General features: G+C 37.8%; 1 protein-coding gene across 3 annotated transcripts in view; it reads left to right on the forward strand.

The window, feature by feature from the left end:
* The window catches only part of LOC126485149 (RNA-binding protein 25), a 188,022-nt gene that overhangs the window by 46,314 nt on the left and 121,743 nt on the right, over positions 1-19,965 (forward strand). For all 3 annotated transcript variants that reach the window (XM_050108815.1, XM_050108814.1, XM_050108816.1), the window contains 2 exons: positions 18,325-18,425; positions 18,511-18,554. In XM_050108815.1, coding sequence (XP_049964772.1) covers positions 18,325-18,425; positions 18,511-18,554 — 145 coding nt within the window. The remainder of the gene's footprint in view (positions 1-18,324; positions 18,426-18,510; positions 18,555-19,965) is intronic.

Below are 19,965 nucleotides of genomic sequence, written 5' to 3' on the forward strand. Positions count from 1 at the left end.
ACACTGTACCATTTTATCTACAAAACTAGCAGCATAACTTCTCTAATTTAAATAACATTTCAGAGCATTTCGTTAACTAAATCATTTAACATCTTGAACATTTATAAATTACCAATAAACATTGAATGCAGCAGTACTGCACTGTACAGTAGTTGGATCTTGTTATTGTAAAGCACAGTATTACAGTACTCATGACAGCGATGAAGTGACATGGCACTTTAACTGTGATATTACCACTACATGAAAAACAGGGTGTTTAAATCACATGCTCAAGATGGTGACAATTGACCTCCATACATAGGGTCTATCTGTGGGTGATGGATGCCTACGTCATGCTACTACATTCTCTGTGATGACTGTACAAGCATCAGTAATGCATTGCTGCATGTCCTCTGGTGTTGTTGGAACATTTTGATAGACAGCATCCTTGACTGCTCCCCACAGAAAAAAATCCAGATGGAATGTGGTGTGCACTTGTTATTGAGATTCCAACTCCATGTTGGATTCATCGTTTGTTTACTTGAGGATTTATGGCTATGCCAGTGAGCACAGCGACCTCAGCAGGTTCGACTGTTGTGTTCTACGATGATTTCTAATTTACAGTAGAGTACAAGATAGACATAATAACATAATCACAATGTTCTCTAACAGTACTGAACATAAAAATGCAAATTACTAAATTATTTCCTGTCAATGTGCTTTCCCCATAGATTAGCAGCATTTCTACCTTATTGTGATGCATGTACACCATACACCTTTACTCAACAAAAACTGCATTCACAATGTGCACTATTGCTATGCAGTTTGTTACTCTGATGCACGACTACACTGGTATGCAGTGTACTGTATGCTAAAGTAACAAAAAATGAGGTGGAGATGTGTGTGTGTGTGTGTGTGTGTGTGTGTGTGTGTGTGTGTGTGTGTGTGTGTGTGTCTGTGTCTGTCTAGGAGTACCTGTGTTGTTTACATGCAGTGGAAATCATAAGCAAAACACACACGTCTACTGCAGCACTACATTGGGTGCATAATGTGTACAATCAAGGCAGTAAACAGCTCATTTTTGTCACAACATGTGTACTCTTTATCTTTTTCTTATCTATGTTTTATTGACAAAAATGGTACAGTGTGATACATTTTTGAATAGCTTTTGGAGAGGTTAAGTGTATTTGTGAACAAAATGTACATGATTGTGTTTAAAAAAATTAACCTCTATCCTGTGTCTACTGCATCTGTGGGGATGCATAAAATGTATATCATCATCAAGAACTAGACAATGATGATAAAAAATGTTGGTTCAAATATCTTTTTATTTAAAGCACCAGCAAAGATTTATTTTGGGCGAGCAAGATAAATGGGACACCCTGTATAAAACTGCCTAATGAGCAATTGAGAACAATACATTAAAAGCTATGCTCTTTGCACGTGCATCAATAGGTCTGCTGAAGACTAGTTTGAACCAGTCATAAACACATTTGTAGTTACAATCTGAGCTTATAACTAAATTTCACTGTTATAGCTCCAATACTGTCACAGATTCTAACACTTTGTCGTTGTTTACTTTCAGAATTGTTTTTTGTTACTTGGTGACTATCACATGAGATGCTTTTCTTGTACCATTAACTGTTACTATGTTCAGTATTGTTTGCATGCATTATTTATGAAAGTATTAATGTAGACAGTATATATGCATGTAGGGCATATTCTTTTGTCGATTTATGTTAATGAGGATGAACAGTATGGCCCTGTCTCATGCTGTGAATACAATGTTACAATGTTAGTGCAGTCCATCCTTTAATTTGTATTAATAGTGTATTTTCTATTAATGTTGGTTGCACTGGAAGCAAGAGTCATTTTCTCCCCAAATAACAGCTGGAAGCTAGAGTTACTGTTACCTTAGCTTACTTCCAGTATTTTATTTGTTGTCAGGTTGGTTTGGGATAAGTTTATACCTTTCTTACTGCTGTCTGTTATTAGCAACATTTTTTTCTTTACATAATTATGATCACAGAAGCTTGTTAGCACTTGCATTGGTTATGTTGCAGTAATAGTATCCAGTATGCCTGGATGTGAAATCCGAGGTTTGTATAAAAATTCACATAAATTATATGGCTAAAAAGAAGAAAATTTGAAATTCATTGTGCATTATTACTTGTTATTTAGGTTTAATATTACACTACTTCACTGTGTGTGTGTGTGTGTGTGTGTGTGTGTGTGTGTGTGTGTGTGTGTGTGTGTGAGAGAGAGAGAGAGAGAGAGAGAGAGAGAGAGAGAGAGAGAGAGAGAGAGAGAGTTTAGGGAATGATTGATTTTGGAAATATGTTGTCAAAATGTGAAGAATTTTATGTTAATTAGTAATGTATTTGTGGCTCATTGCTCATATCTGGTATGTAAATTGAGAAGTAGCTGCAACAGCTGTGCATGGAAATGGATAAACATGATTATGAAGATATTTGCACAAAGGTTTCAGGTAATTTTTGATGGCAGATGACTAGCTGCAACTCACGTTGTTACAGTTATTTGTTAAGCACTTATTACAGTCACTCTTCCCACCGCAACAACATGATCCTAATAATGTGGTCACATCCTTTTATTTATTTTAAGCTCTCAAAACAACAAAACTTTGTTTTGTTGTGCATTGTGTAGATGAGTTATTGAGAGCTTGCGCAATAGTGCATCCTTAAGCTATCAGTTGGATTTATCTTTCAGCTTTATCATAGATTTTACCTTGCAAATTTGGAAAAGCATGTGAAAATTAAGTTCATTTATGAATGTAATGTCCTGACCTTGTTTATAGAACTTTATTAATTACAGTGCACTTTTTATAAGGAGTTACTTGACTTAGTATGTTGCTACTGTGATGTGTTTGGCTCATTTGTCTTGCTGTGTGCTGTACTGTAATACTACCTAATGCTTGGAGCCGTAGGTTATTTCTTGTGCTTACAGTTTTATTTACTAAGATAGTCCTAGATGTTTTACGCAGAAGGTTCTCAGGAAATAACAGAAAAATCTACTGTGGACAGTGAGTAAAGTGGTACTACTTGCAATGTAAATGTAATGTCGTGTGAGTCTGTAAGTTTTTTGATACTTTAGTCGCCTTGTGAATGCGATTGGGAAACAAAGATGTCTGCAAATCTGAGTGTTAATTGCTCAGCATTCCATCTTCTGATTAGTTTTGAATTAGTAGGCCAAAATGGTTTACAAAAAACGTATTCCATTGTTGTTCTAATTTTCCATTGGGTTACCTGCTTTTTGAATGCTATTGCTGCACAAATCAGTTACAATATGTATAAAAATTGTTGATCAAAGATGCTTTAAGGTTTGTTCACCATTAGTCTGTGCTGTAATCCTGCAAAAGTTAAAAGTTTTTGGACCAGTTCGGGTTGTTTTTGTACAAGTAATCAACACCCTTTCTTATTTTGATAGCCTTTTCCACCTCAATGCTGGTGTGAAGAGAGAATGGAAATCACAACTAGGCAGAAATCAATAAAGCATTTATGTATTAGAAATAAATAAAGTGTTTATGTATCACTGGAAGCAGACATCAGTCTAAATGTTGGGAACAGTGTCGTGCTTGAAAAAATAAAATGTTATAAAATACATACTTGTAGATTTAGTTCACAGTGCCTGACTGCGATAAAATCCAAAAAACTTTGTTTGCAGTTGTTAGTGAATTGATATGACTAGCTTAGATAAATGGTGGGCTGTTACAGGCTGTCAGTTTAAATGGTTAATGTAATCGAATCTTAATATCTGCTTGGATTTATCAGTATTGCTGAGTATATTCAATTAAGCTGTGTATACAAAGGTGTATTTAGTTTGTGTGTATAATAGTATTGATTTTGGAGCATCTCATGATTTTGAAAGTAAAGGAACAAACAGATGTGAATTGCATTTGATTTTAAATTTTCAAAGAATGCAATGCTAATACACAAATGGCACAAGGAACTTCGGTGGGCACAATTTAAGCCTCTACAGAGATAAGGAAGTTGCAAAACAATATGTTCTAGTGCTCAGTTTATATGTTTAAATTATAACATATGCATGGAGGTGAGGTACTGGTCCAGCCTTTAGGTTTTTAATAGAGTTTTTGCATCATTTTGGGGATGCGTAGAGATCTTTACTTTGACACTAGTATTGATTAGTGCCACTATCGTGATCAGAAAGTAGTTCTTGCTTATTCCATAATGATCTTGTAGTTGATGACTTATTAACCAGATATAAAAGAATGTGAATGTAAATTTATTGGAAATGATAGAGCAAAAGCATTCTTTCTCTCATCGCCATAAGAGAAACCATATCTTACTGTAGGATAGCTTCGTAGCAGGAGATTAGTTGGCTGATGTTTTTCAGTTCGCTGTGTATCAGTATTTTCCACCATATTTTGACACAATTTAATGAAAAAAAGATCAGCTAAATAATGCATTGCCAACCTTGTGTGATAAATTCTTTTCATGAAAGGAAAAAAAAGGTTAAGATTGTGTGCCATAACCCTATAAGAATGCTTGTGAAGTAGGATTCAAGTCAAGACAGCTTTCTGTGGTCAGTAAGTTTACCGATATTCCCTAGTATCCCTTTTGTAAGGTATGTGAACTTTCAAGACAATGACAATCATTGTTGTGAATTAATAAAAATGGCACACTTTTGTTTTGGATGATGAAATTAACAGAATTTTTGCAAACTGTGTAAATCAGATCTAAGGCTTTTGTGTATTATGAGTTATGACCAAAGGACATTATGGCTGAGCAAAAATTGATGCATTGATTTGTGTATTTAGCTTAGCATTTTGTGTGGCACTGTACTGGCACTTTTTTGTTGTGATTTAGACTGTGGCTGACTGGCTTTTGTTCAGATATGCCTTTTGGTCATTGTTTTGTGACCATGAAAGTTAACATATATGCCATAAATAACGGTGTATATATTGTTGTTTACATTGGCACAGTTTGTGGCAGTTGAAATTTTCTTGCCAAATTTTTGTGCTTGTAGATTAGAAATTCTGTGTGTGCATTGCTACTGCAGTGTTTCCAATGACAGAGATGGAACAAGTGCTTCTGTTTTCATCCTAAACCTGACAGTACTAATACTTATATCTCTGTTATAATGATGATTATTTCAAACAACGGATAGTCCAGGTTGGAATATCAACAGTTATGAAAAGGATAGATTGCTACTCATAGTCTTGCTAGAGTGGCCACAGATAGTGGACATGTGTGTGCGAGGTTTGTTTGCCTATGTGAATGTATGCATGTGTTCCTTTCTTTTCTGAAGAAGTCTATGCTGAAAGCTCAGCATCTAACTGTCTTTTTCTTATGCCTGTCTGCAACTCAACATCTTGTCTTTAAGTTAGTAGCAATCTAGTCTTTTCATAATTGTAGAGATGAATATTTTTTCCCTCTCTGTTACTATGTTTGTAATATAAAAGTTAAAATGTAGAGCCATTTATGACCACCACTAAAATTGTCAGTTAATTTTCCCCATTTAGAAAAAAGCTAATGAGCACTGTGGAGAATGTATAAGTAGGTATAATACGAGGGCGGTTCAGAAAGTAACCTCCGATTGGTCACAGTGCGGGTTGTGAGGGGAGTAGCGACGCCATCTGTGCGGTCACGCACTCAACAGGTCAGTCGGCATCAAGCCCTGGTCGAGTGAACGTCGTACCTGCGCTAGTTTAGTTTTTGTGGCAGTTTGAAATGTGTGCTGCAATAGAAAACCCCGCCAAATGTGAAGTGCGTGCTGTCATAAGGTTTTTTACAGCCAAAGGATATTCTGCAGCAGCTATTCATCGTGAGCTTTGTGCCGTGTACGGACCAAGAGTTATGAGTGAAGGAGTTGTCCGTGAATGGGTACGTTTATTTAAAAGTGGACGAGAAAACGTTCATGATGAAGAGAGGAGTGGTAGACCATCATTGGTGACTGACGAACTCGTTCAGACAGTTGATGCAAAAGTTCGTGAAAATCAACGTTTCTCAATGTCGGAGTTGTCTACTGGTTTTCCACAGATTTCTAAGACTCTCTTGTACGAGATAGTGACAGCAAGATTGGGTTACCGTAAGTTCTGTGCACGATGGGTGCCCAAAATTCTTACCGACCACCACAAAACTCAAAGAATGGCCTCTGCATTAGACTTTCTGTCACGTTATGAGGACGAAGGAGAACCATTGTTAAACAGAATCGTGACCGGTGACGAAACCTGGATTAAGTACGTGAACCCTGAGACAAAAGAACAATCAAAGATGTGGGCACATTCAAATTCACCTACCAAACCAAGAAAAGCCTCGCAAGATTTTTCTGCCAGAAAGCTGATGGCAACGGTGTTTTGGGATGCCAAAGGGGTGTTGTTGGTTGAATTCATGGAACGTGGTATGACCATTAATCAAGACGTGTACTGTGAAACAATAAAAAAGTTACGACGGGCTATACAGAACAAACGCCGTGGTATGCTGACTTCCGGTATCGTTTTTTTGCACGATAACGCCCGTCCTCACTCTGCTCGCAGAACAACGGCCCTTCTTGAGTCCTTCAAGTGGGACGTTATCAACCATCCACCTTACAGCCCAGACCTGGCGCCAAGTGATTATCACCTCTTCATGCATTTGAAGAAATGGCTCGGGTCACAGCGGTTTGATGACGACGAGGAGCTCAAAGATGCGGTCACAGGCTGGCTCCAGGCACAAGCGGGTGATTTTTATGCAGAAGGAATTTCAAAGCTTGTGAAGAGATACGATAAGTGCCTCAATCGCTATGGAGACTATGTAGAAAAATAGTGCAAAGATGTAGTTGTAAGATGTATGTATTAAAATATTTTTATTTAACTTGGTGTATTTTTTTAAATCAACCGGAGGTTACTTTCTGAACGGCCCTCGTATATACTAAAATATGGTTATGACAGCATATAGTAATCTGTAACTTGGTATCAGGAAGGCAAAACATGTGCAGTGTGTGAGAATTACTATGTGTAAAAGGTTCCTCAGCTTGCATATTTCATAGATATTGTACGTTGTTAGGACAGTGCTGTGCTGGTTTCCAGCATTCTTCTTCAGTATTATTCAGATGAAAGTGAATATAGGTACATAAGAAATGCATAGTTATCCAGTACTGCAGACACAGTAATCTTTGAATAAAAAAATGCTTATTACATTTTTGGTGTGGAGAAATGTTTAAATCTGATATGTTCTGGAGGTAATAGCATTACTGCAGCTTCTACATTTAAAACAAGAAGTACTAAAAGTTATTCTAAGATAAGAACAGTCATTTAAGTACTGCTGAATGTTTGCTGTAAAGTACTCCTTCATATAATTCTCAAAAATTTAATTCTTCTTGCTTAGTTATTGTGTTCGGTTTTTTTTATTTGTTAAATATTTATTTTCTGTATTTGTTTGTTAAATTTTTTTGTATTTTAGTCTGTGCCCATTTCATTTAACGTAAATTTTTATTGACTTAACTGGGTTTTTTAGCATTTATCTTGTGATTTTTATAACTTTTTTGCTCAGAATACTTTGACAGCATGTTTCACGGATAGTCAGGTAGTGAAAATTAGTAGCTAATTTTCTGCTTTTTTCTTTAAGAAGGCACTTTCTTTTTCCCTCAACACTACACATACTAGTGCCTATTGTGATACATAACTTAATTCTAACTGTAAACTAATTTTTAATAGTAAAATGAGTGCTTCCTTCCAACACATGTGCTTGCGTAGAAAGACTTCCTGTCAAGCCACACCAAATATTGTAACATATATTATCAACAATAACAGAAATGTAATGCATCAAAGTACATTGACACACCAAAGTGTATATCTCATGTGCCTAATCAAGCAAGATGAGGCAGGAGTTGACACACAATGAGTTTTTGAGAAGTGATGACAGATCATTCAGAGACTTTGTAGAATTTACTAATAGCTTTTCGTGAAGAGGAGCAATAAGAAGCAGGCTGTCGTTAGCTTTTAAGCAACGACTTCATGATGTGATCTCTGGTAGTTAGTGAGTAATTAAACTTGCTGGATACTTAAGTCCTAAATGATTTCCATGTTGAGGAACAGTTTGGATTTTTTTTTTTAAAGTTAATGTGAGCTGTACATTGCAATGCAACAGTACAGCTGAAGGAATCACCTTAGGAAGCAACACATTTTGGTCTCCATTTTGAGGAAAAAATTGAGAAGTTAATATTCTGCAAACAGTCTTTTTCTTTAGCTTTCATTGTCAATATTTTGTCGATAGGGAAAGGAAAAAATTGTTTTTATCTTATGGTCAAATTTAGTGTTACTTATTGCCACATTGTGTTACTTTTTGCCACATTTGGTTTTATTTTTTTGCATTTTCACTATCTTTTTTTGCCAAATTTGTTGTCTTGGCCAAATTCAGTGCAATTTTCCCCAAAGTTGATGTTGATATATTCAAATACAGTGTTGTTTTTGCCAAATTTGGTGTTATTTCTTATCAAATTTTGTATTTTTGCTGAATTTCGGTTTTTTACCCAATTTCGCCAATTTATGGGTTTTTTGAGGAATTTAGTTTTTCCACCTAATTTAGTTTTTCCGCGCCGTATTTAGTTTTTCCGTGCCGTATTTAGTTTTTCTGCGCCGAATTTGGTGTCTCTTCCGAATTTCTCCTTTTTTTGCTGAATTTCGGTTTTTCTGACGAATTTCGGTTTTTCTGACGGATTTCGTTTTTCTGACGGATTTCGGTTTTTCTGACGAATTTTGTTTTTTGACGAACTTTGCATTTTTTCCGAATTTTTTGTGAGTTTTGCTTTTCTTTCTGAGTTTTGCTTTTCTTTCTGAGTTTTGCTTTTCTTTCTGAGTTTTGCTTTTCTTTCTGAGTTTTGCTCTTCTTTCCGAGCCGAGATTTTCGCTTCTTTCCGAGCCGAGATTTTCGCTTCTTTCCGAGCCGAGATTTTCGCTTCTTTCCGAGCCGAGATTTTCGCTTCTTTCCGAGCCGAGATTTTCGCTTCTTTCCGAGCCGAGATTTTCGCTTCTTTCCGAGCCGAGATTTTCGCTTCTTTCCGAGCCGAGATTTTCGCTTCTTTCCGAGCCGAGATTTTCGCTACTTTCCGAGATTTCAGTTACAACTATGAACTACTGTCCTCAGATTTATGACATTTTTGTATCGTGAAATTACATATTTCTCTATTTCTCATAAAAATCCTCGATTTCAGTTTATTTCTCTAAAAACCGTTAATTTTGTGTTGTCATTTCTATAAAATTTTCCTGTCCCTATTCATCAGTTTTTGCACATTTTATTATTATAGTATTAAAAATAAAGGGACTGTACACAGAAACAGTGAAAACTGCCTATTTTGTTAGGTAGTTACAAAGTTTGGAACAGTGCAAAAGCAGCAGAATTGTATCTGTTGATAACAACAAAAGAAGCGGTGGAGCTGCACATGTTTGATTTTGTGGTTTGGAAAGTGGATTACAAATATGAGCAGAAGTTGCTAACAAAATATTCACAAACTAAATTGAGGCCCAAATGATAGCCAGAGTAGAAGCCAAGTAGTTGTAAGACCCAAAAGCAAAGCACCAAGAACTAGACACATAGGGTAAACAAGAAGGAATAAGTTTGTAGATATGTATCTGATTGTTGCTTAGTGATGGCATCATACACACACTGCTGAAAGAGTCAGATTTTCGAGGTTGCCTTCTTATTGTGCCTTGCCCATCATAGTCCCAGCTTATGGGGTTCACTTTGTGTTTCTTGTGAAAGAGCATCCAAAAGAGCATCCAAATTTTGAACTTGGAAACTTATAGTTTCTCTGTCATCCCTTCTTGAGTTGGTGTTCTGTCCCATCAGATAAATGTAGCTTAATTGGTTGTTTTCTAAATTTGTTGTTCACTGCAAACTCTCTTGTGAATTGTATTAATGCAATGAGTAGCAGTTTCTCCTTTGATTGTTTTGAAGACTAGGTTTTGTAAGGTTTTTAGTGTAAGCAACTAATATAAATATTCACAACTTGTGGGAGATTGTATTTTGTTCCGTAGAAAAAGTAGGTGGTTTTTCAGTGGACTTCATCAGTGATAATGTTCAAAGTTTTTAATATTATTACTTCAGAGAGTAATAAAATTATCATTTCTTTTTTGTCTTCAATGCTTTGTTTTGGCACTTGTAAAAATAATTGTTGTACTAAAAACGAGCATTACATCTTCACTTTTTGTTGATTTTAGTAGGCTGAAAAATCCGTACACTGCTGTGAAAATGCCAGTTAAAGACATTGAGATTAAATGGATGGATTTAAGCCGCTGATGGGCTTTTCTTTGTTTTTGAAATAATGCCTTTTCATGCTCCCATGTGTAATTAAAAACATAAGTATTTAAAAATTGTTTATTAATTTTTCAGCTGCAAAGCAATGGATTTTCAGTGTAGAGGAAAAGTAATTATTTGATTGGAAATTCATAATTTAGTATGTATGTATATCACAAATCTATTTAACAAGGGGATTTAATTAATGTTAGTTAAAATAGTATTTTGAAAAGCTAACTGGCTTGATATACACTAGCATGTATGTTGATTGCAGATCATTGTGTTTCACATTTATTTTGAAATAATCGGAACTTCTACACTAGTTTTACAGTCAGTAATTATGTTCTCAGTAATGGCTCTAAACAAAAAATTGGTTCAGGAGGGATATGTTCTACCTTAGAAGCAAAATATGTCCAGTGACATACTTCATCTTGGAAATATTCAATCCAGACAGCTATTCTAATGATACTTGAAGTGCGTGAAGCAAACCGTTCAAAGTCTAGACTACTGACAGCATTAATGAAAAGAACACACAAATTGTGAACAAATCTCTGAAGTTCTGAATGCTTAGAGTAATATAGCAAGCTAATCGCCATGGACGTATATGTAAGGAACGATGACTTATAATAAATTTTGTACAAATTTTACTTGAATTTTAATACAAAATAACTGGTTTTGGCCATCATGGGTCATTTTCAGAACTGATGATGGCCAAAACTGGTAATTTCACATGGAAATTCCTGTGATTGCCTAGAAAAATTAATTATTTTCAAAACCAGTGATCATAGGCATCTCCATAGGCATTTTGAAGTTATTGGCCTTGGCCATTACCAGATCTGAAGATGGCCAGTGATGGCTCAAACTGACAATTTGGTATTGAAATTCATGTGATTGCACTGGAAAATAAATTATCTTCTAAAGAAGCACGCACTGGTGTCTCCAATAAAACTGAAATGTAATTTTTCTTCAAAATTCTGCAATCAGCAGATGAGCCTAATAACTATTGGTTAATTAAAACTACACCAGCTCACTTGAGTAATTGTGGTTATGCAAGTAGGAGAGCAGAGGGAATCCAGTGTCATTGGTCATGTGTTGTTCATTGAGCAATGGACAATGCAGTTAACTGACCTCTAGATTTTCTTTTCAAAGGGAAATATTGCTCTATTGGAATCTTCTAGACCACTACCAGATACAATAGATTTGTTGTGACAGTTGTAAATAGCTGCCAAAGTGGAACCTGAGCCTGGATTCCTAATTTTTGTGGGCAGTTGCTTTAACCCTTAGACTCTATGAGCATGCCTCCAGGTCTGACTGAAACTTTCATAGTCACCAATGTTTCCCCTAATGGGAAAATTCATGTTAAATTAATATCATAGATGTGAATGCTCTGTTAATTTGCCTTATATTCCCTGGATGTATTTGTAGCCAACTTAAAAGTGTTAGTGTAGAAAGGGGACATTTATTGTTTTACTTTCATCCATATTATTTATATACTATATTTGAGTGTACCAATAACTTACTTACATATGGAGATGGGTACTGTCACATATTTGCTACAGTGGCACCTTCTGTCAATGTAGCAATTTCCAGCTTTCATCATATTAGAATGTTTTATGCGCAGTGGTGTGTTGTGTAGTTGTATGTTAATGGATTGTTTTTTGAAGTATTCTGGAGCTGCAATGTGCGTTTGTTAAAGCTGATAAATATCTCTTTGATGATAGCAGTCAGTATATTGCCTCCAAATGAAATGGTTGGATGATAAATGCTTTACATGTGGAATGAAAACTAAGCACTACTGAAGAAGTAACAGCTTCACAAGTACATTTATTGCAATTTTTCCCACTCAAAGCCCTTTAATTTCACAATTGCATACAGCTGAAATGTACTCAGTACCCAAACACCAACCATAAAATAATAAGTATTTAACTAATGGGAAGGTAGATTGTACTCTGGTGGAGGGGACACAGACTCTAATTCCTTTGATTTATAAGCCATTCTGTGCAGTTAGTTATTGTGGGAGTTCCAAGTGGATTCTCAACCACAAGATATTGCAGTCTCACAGTTCAAAGTATTGTCAATTATAATTATGAATATTGTATTTAGCACCGCAAAACCACCAAAACTGGCCAGTGTTTGAAGTCTGCTGTGTTAATTACAGTTTACCTATTTTCGTGAAGGTATTAAGTGATGCAGTCTTTGGAAAAAACACTGTAAAATTGTTGTGCTTGATAATACATATTTTCACAAGAAAAGATTCAAAAACCATGTATGTGGGCAAGGGATAGGTAAAATTGTTGTTGGGTTAATACAAGTGTGTGACTGCCTAGAATTGGTGTCCACATTTGCATATGAAGGATGAAAACATAAGAACTACAGCAAAGAGATGAAGGCTCAGAATTCAATTACAAAAGAAGCAGTTTAGATGGTAAATATACAGAATGCATCAAAAAGTTATTTATGAAGAGTGCACAGTTGCTTGGGTTTGCAATGTTGCAGTTCGTGAGACTCCAGTAGAATGTTTTCCATGCTGAATATTTCATTTGTGGATTTGGAATGGATTCTCTCTCATTTTGATCCACTTCTATCTTTCTTTAACAAGCTGTGAGTAGCTCAGTTTCCAGAACAGATCTAAAAGCTTTACATGTAGTGTTGAATTAATTTTTTTGTTTATGAAGTCTTGTAGATTCAAATGCTATCCATGCAAAACAGCAAGGGCACTGCTAGGCTTAATAGTCTTACCTGGAGAGAGGAAAAAAAAACCACTTTATTTTCTCTCATGTAGTCATTCCAAAAGGTTTGCCCAACAGTCCTAGGCATAGCAACACAGGTTATCACACTATCACTTATGACAGCTACAAATAATCAGTAAAAAGATTTTTGACAAATACAATTCAAAAAATTCACCTGGAATCAACCATCATATTAGGTGCCTAATAATCTTATCCAAAGTGTGCATGGTACAGGGAAAAAAGGTGAAAGTAATGTGGAGGAACAGTGAGCAGGTGTGTCAGGTCTGAGAATTGTGAGAACTATGGGCAGCGATTGAAGAGATATAAGGAAACTGTTACATGAGGTTTCTTCTGTACTGGTGAGTGATGATATTAGTGGAAAGTTGCATCATCAATTTAAATTTGAAGAAGTTTAAAGAAATTTGTAACTAGAACACTGAGTGACCTACGTTCTTAAATGTTTCCTACTCTTCCATTACCTTCTTAGGCCTCCACTTGTGTTGTCTTCACTCCCTTCTCGTCCATTTCAGGCTGCACTCAGGCTATAACCTCATTGCTGGTAGGATGTTGAATTGTAATGGTTTCTCGTTTTTCTTTTATTAATATCCAATTACTCTTGCTCTTATGTTCTATAACTGTAGGCTTGATGCTCTTCCAGTAATTCTGTCCTCATAGGGCATGTCATTATTAATAAATCTAACGCCATGCTCAAAACTTATGAATTTTATTGCAAACATTCTTAAAAGTTGGAATTTCAAAGTAGGTGACTGTACTGCATGTTAGTACCATATTAAGTTGTGTATAAACTAGCTTTTCCTCCTATCTGTCATTAGAGTTCATATGATGTGCATAACATTTTAAGTAATTTGCTGACTTCTTTTATGAAATAATTTTCGTGAGTAAGTGAGAAATCAGTTTTAAAAGAAAATTAACTCTCACAGCTTTTGCATAAAAACTGGTTTTCGTTATAATATTTCACTGATAACACACTGTATTCATAACGTTTACCAGTGCACGTGTGCCCTGCTGGGTGCACACACATGTCTCTGTCTGTGTGTGTGTGTGTGTGTGTGTGTGTGTGTGTGTGTGTGTGTGTGTGTGTGAAGCATTTACTTATTTGAGATCAGAAACGGAGCGAGTAAGAGTCTGTCATTTGGGTAACATACTTCACAAATAAAGGCACAGCTGTTATATCAGCTCTAACTGTCTTCTTGTGTTCCCATTGTAGCTCCGCGAGGGTGATGAGTCTGTGAATTGTGGCACTATGGTCACTTCATTGTAGCTCCGCGAAGATGATGAGTCTGAGAGTTGTGGCACTATGATCACTTTGTACTCCTAGACTTATTCTCTCTGATTGAAGCATGCAGGAGTGTAATGCTACTCGTGATTTACTGTTAGTATGGAAGATGAGTAAACGATCTTGCTGCTGTATAGTAACACTGTCAAAATGAAATGACTGATTATCGGGATCAGATGGCTTTAATGAAGCTGTGTTTTCTGAGACTGTGGAGGGTGTAAGATGAAAATTAATTGATGCAAAGTACACATTTGCAGGTGTCCTCCATAAGAGGAGAGAAGATATGTGGGATAAGTTTCATACTGTAATTCAAGCGCCGGCCACGGTGGTCTCGCGGTTCTAGGCGCGCAGTCCGGAACTGCGTGACTGCTACGGTCGCAGGTTCGAATCCTGCCTCGGGCATGGATGTGTGTTATGTCCTTAGGTTAGTTAGGTTTAAGCAGTTCTAAGTTCTAGGGGACTGATGACCACAGCTGTTAAGTCCCATAGTGCTCAGAGCCATTTGAACCATTTTGTAATTCAAGCTCAAGATGAAGAACATACAAATGTCGTCCAGTGCAATTAAAATGGTTGTATTCTTGTTTAGTTCACCCCCCTGCCATTAGAAAACAAAAAAGGAGCAATGTCACTGTTATATTCCTACAACCAAAAAGAGCACTATTTCTGTATTCATTCAGCTGTAGCAACTTTTATTTATGGGCTAACGGCAAGTTGTGTAGCTTATCATTCATTTCTGTAATTTATTTCAATAACTAATAACTGTTTAGTGATTGAAGTTCATCCTCATATCATGTTTTCTGGTACTGTTGTTATATACTTGGCAATGCCCTGAATGTATTCAGTGTAATTGTTACACGTTCTCTGAATATATATTAAATATTACAATAAATTTACAGCAGTCATCGAAAAAGTTTAATCTGTATAAATGTTTGTATAAACAGAACAATATTCACTGCTAACTGATCGGTTGATTTTATTGGTATATAACTTGTTTCTGTCATTTAGGCAGATCGACATTTTGTGGCATTTCAGCTTTCATTTGAGAATGGCTGTGAAGCTGAAAACATGAGTGCATGAAATAAATGAATAGCAATGTACAGTTTAATGGCGGAAATTTCTTTCAAAATGGTTGCGTGTGTAGTGAGAATGATGCGAGTCCGTGGTTATGTTTGCAAACTCATGTACTCACTCCCTTTGTGAGTGAGTCAAGTGCACTTGTACCCAACAAAGACTCTGGTAACAAGTTGGTGGTGGTGAAGGCTCAAGAGTAGAGTTCATGGCACAGGAAGACGTCGAGTTTGGAGATGACATCGCAGGATTCGCTGACTAGTTTAAAGCGAGTATACACAGCTCATTTCTGATCTCTATTACTTACATGACACTGAGGGAGAAATATATGAACTAATAGGACGAGGGCACTTATCAAACTTGTGAAGGTGTTTCTTCACCACGCGAAAGGGATAAGAAGGAAATGAGGATCAAGCTATGAAACAGTAGACAATTTTCCTCTTTCTCCCAATTCATTGCCTTCTCTCCATCTCTTTCATACCTTTTTTTTTTAAATAGGTTTGTGTAACTTTTGTTTCTACTTTTCTACTCTTATTTCATGTTTAGCTCTCATGTTTTGATTGCTTGCAGCTCATTATAAGTAATACAGAATTTGTCTGTTAGTTGTTAGTCCACTGTTGCTTTTAAGTCCTCTATTGCATCTGGTCTCTCTCTCATCACTTGGTTTGGAACAACTTCTACTTTCCTTTCAGGAATTTTTGGTCATTACTTTTCCTTTCTACTTATCCTACTTTACCTTTCTACTTATCCATTTCTTCTAATTGAAGGGAGCAGCTTGAAAATATTTTAAATTCTTGAGATTTAACGTTTGGTTTTTCGCATGTGTGTGCCTGTTAGCTTGCCTATATTATTCTTGATTCTACAGTTGGTAAACAGATGCTTCTCTTCTGAATGCTGAATATTCGTTGGTGGCTTAATTTGATATCAAGTCATTTAAATATGTATTCAGATTTGAGTTTACATGTTGGAACCATATATTGTGAAACAGTGCTATATTGTCAGTCAGGTGCTTGGAATATCTGAAAAAAAAAAGTCCTGACAAAAAATTTGAAGTAATCAGAAGAGGAGGAAGAAGTGGAAGAAGAAAAACTTCACAGTTTGAGAGGGTTTGTGATATTACTTCAGTGATTACAAAATGCAGGTTGTATTTACAAAGAACTTGAGAGTATTACCTTTCTTATGAGTATGACATTACACATTGTCTGGCGTGGGTGCATGTGTTGATGCAGTTGGGAAGAGTATCATAAAGCCATTGTATCCTCTCTTGATACAAGCTGCCCAACAACTATTGTAACTGGTCCTGGATAATGGTACTGGGACTGTTCTGACATCTGAACTAGCCCCACACATCCTATAGGGGGCATATGAGGGGATCTTGCTGGTCATGGAAGTATCTCAACATCACTCACAGTTCATAGATGTGCATGCTGTGTGTGGATCAGCACTGTCCTGTTGAAAAAAGGCACTACGATACTTTATTTGAGTGCTAATACCATTGTGCCATCAGAGTTCCCTTAATCACTACTATCTGTGACCTGAATTCATACCCGGTGGCTCTACAAGCCATGGAAACTAGAATAACACTACTGTGCCTCTCCAAATCATTGGAACAATGGCACCTCTTATCAGGTTTCTGCCATATTCACTTACTGAACACAATGTGACACCATTCATCAGTCCATGCTTCCCAGTCATGGCACCATTCCAAAGGCAACCATTTGTGTTGTGATGTTGCTGTTAAGTTACACAGGGACCTAATTGCTAAGTCTGGCTGCTGCTAGTCTCTGACTAATGGTGAAGGATGACACAGAATATTCAAGGCAGTCCATTACTTGGTCTCAAATGACAGGTGTACATGAGTAGTAGTATGATGTGCTTGGTGCACAATACAGTGATCCCCCTTCAGGTGGTCAGTCTGAATCCTAAAGAGTAGGCCACTGTGATATCTGAGTGTCCCACAAATCTGGATATTGCATGATTCGACTATCTGGCCACCTGGAGACCCACAGTGAGAACCCTTTCAAATTGTCAGATGCTGATAATGCTGTCTCACAAGAGTAAGCAGCATCTCCATGTCTTTCACAGGGATCACTCAACATCTGTCAGCGTCCCTTATATGTCCTACCAAGCCTGGTAATAACAGTAAACCTGAACAACACTAATGACCTCTGGTGGCTGTTCTACCTGTCGCAGAAAGTTGCCATTCAAAGTTACATTGACACATCTTATGGGTGTTTAACTTTTTTTGTTGAGCTGTGTATTTCTCTTGAGAGGATAGTTGCAACTTGACACATTTTAGATGTGGACCCTTCATTCAGTTCTATAAATTAAATGCTTCTTTTATTTCTTTAATGATATTCTGGCAAAAAATTTCCTGAACATATAATGTCACAAAGAAGCGGATGTTTATCTTATATAGTATTCACCACTTGTGTAAATTTATGTACAGTTTTTTTTTCTTTTGACAAGGCTCTCTCAAGATGGTTAATTCTAAAATACATAAACGGAATAATTCTGCTAGATGATTTGAGAACTGGAGTTTGAATGGATTAAACGTTTCTAGGCAACTTTAGTGCTGCTTTATGTTATTTACATAGAATTGCTGTTCAAGCTAGCTTCCTCCTCACCCTCCCCCTCCCCACTTTCAAACACACTATCCATTCATTGTTAATCCAAGAGCACTGAAATTTTCATTCTAATCTTTTAATGAGCTAAGGATAAATTATTTTGCTGAAAGTGATTAAGATATTTGATTAATTGTTTACAAGAATTAATTTTTGTTAAAAATACTCATGACCCCATTATGGTTTATTTGGTTTACTATTAATAAGTGTTTGTTATTGTTGGCATCACACGTGGTTATTGGGAGTCAGTGGTATTATTTCCAAAGAGCATTTGACAAGATTGATTGAATGTTGCAGCAAGCATTTTAATTAATCAAATTACATATTTTATGTCTTTATATCTTAATTATAACAAAATTTTATTTCATTTATTGTAGTGTTGGGTTCATGGTGATGTCGTATCCAGGGCGCCCACCCATGGTGCCTGGGATTCCGCCAATGGCACCTGCAATGGCCATGCCCTATATGCCTATAGGAGGTTTGTATTTTCTCTTCATTTTTTACTGTAGAACAATCTATTACTGGATGATAGAATGCATTAAGAGAGATTATTTTTGTTCTAGGTCCACCGCCGCTAATGCCTGCTGTGATGCCTATGCCACCTCATGTAAGACTGATTTATATTTCTGCCAAATAGATACTTGATTTATGTTTCTGCCATATAGATAGTACTACCTGAAGGAAACGGTCATTTTTACAGAATTTGTTTCAGTAATATTATCGAAACATTGTGTAATATTGTTGCCAATTAATTGTGAATCATACTGTATATGGATATTCACACTAGAATTTCTTGTGAATATGGCATTACTCATCAGCTACATATAGACAAAAAAACTCTGAAACTTCAAGCAGCCACCCCCCCCCCCCCTCTCTCTCTCTCTCTCTCTCTCTCTCTCTACACCCTCTACACCCTCTGCCCCTCTACACCCTCTGCCCCTCTACACCCTCTGCCCCTCTACACCCTCTGCCCCTCTACACCCTCTGCCCCTCTACACCCTCTGCCCCTCTACACCCTCTGCCCCTCTACACCCTCTGCCCCTCTACACCCTCTGCCCCTCTACACCCTCTGCCCCTCTACACCCTCTGCCCCTCTACACCCTCTGCCCCTCTACACCCTCTGCCCCTCTACACCCTCTGCCCCTCTGCCCCTCTACACCCTCTGCCCCTCTGCCCCTCTACACCCTCTGCCCCTCTACACCCTCTGCCCCTCTGCCCCTCTACACCCTCTGCCCCTCTGCCCCTCTACACCCTCTGCCCCTCTACACCCTCTGCCCCTCTGCCCCTCTACACCCTCTGCCCCTCTACACCCTCCACCCCCTCCTTGTCTCTCCCACCTGCCCCTCTCCCCTCTGCCCACCCGCACATCTGCCCCACCCCTCCCCCTCTGCCCCTCGCCCATCTGTCCCATCCCTCCCCCTCTCCCCCTCGCCCATCTGCCCCATCCCTCCCCCTCTCCCCCTCTCCCCCTCTGCCCCTCGCCCCCACCCGCACATCTGCCCCACCCCTCCCCCTCTGCCCCTCACCCCCCACCCCTCACTCTAACCCACCTCTTATCCCTCCCCCTGCCCCATCTGACCTCCCCCCAACTTCTCTAACATCGTCCCTATCTGCTCCCAAACCCTCTTTACCCCGTCTACCATGTACACTCCCCTGCACCCACTCCCTCTTATACCCCATTTACTGTTCCCCATGTACACCCCCTGGACCCACACCCTCTTATACCCCATTTACTGTTCCCCATGTACATCCCCTGGACCCACACCCTCTTATACCCCATTTACTGTTCCCCATGTACACCCCCTGGACCCACACCCTCTTATACCCCATTTACTGTTCCCCATGTACACCCCCTGGACCCACACCCTCTTATACCCCATTTACTGTTCCCCATGTACACCCCCTGGACCCACACCCTCTTGCATCCCATCTACCTCTTTGCCATGTATACCCCTACACTCTCCCTCTCCAGAGGGCTAACAACACTTTTGAGTACGTGCATGATGAATATGGGGTTC

This window comes from Schistocerca serialis, chromosome 6 (assembly GCF_023864345.2).
Source record: "Schistocerca serialis cubense isolate TAMUIC-IGC-003099 chromosome 6, iqSchSeri2.2, whole genome shotgun sequence".
Classification (NCBI taxonomy): Eukaryota; Metazoa; Arthropoda; class Insecta; order Orthoptera; family Acrididae; genus Schistocerca; species Schistocerca serialis.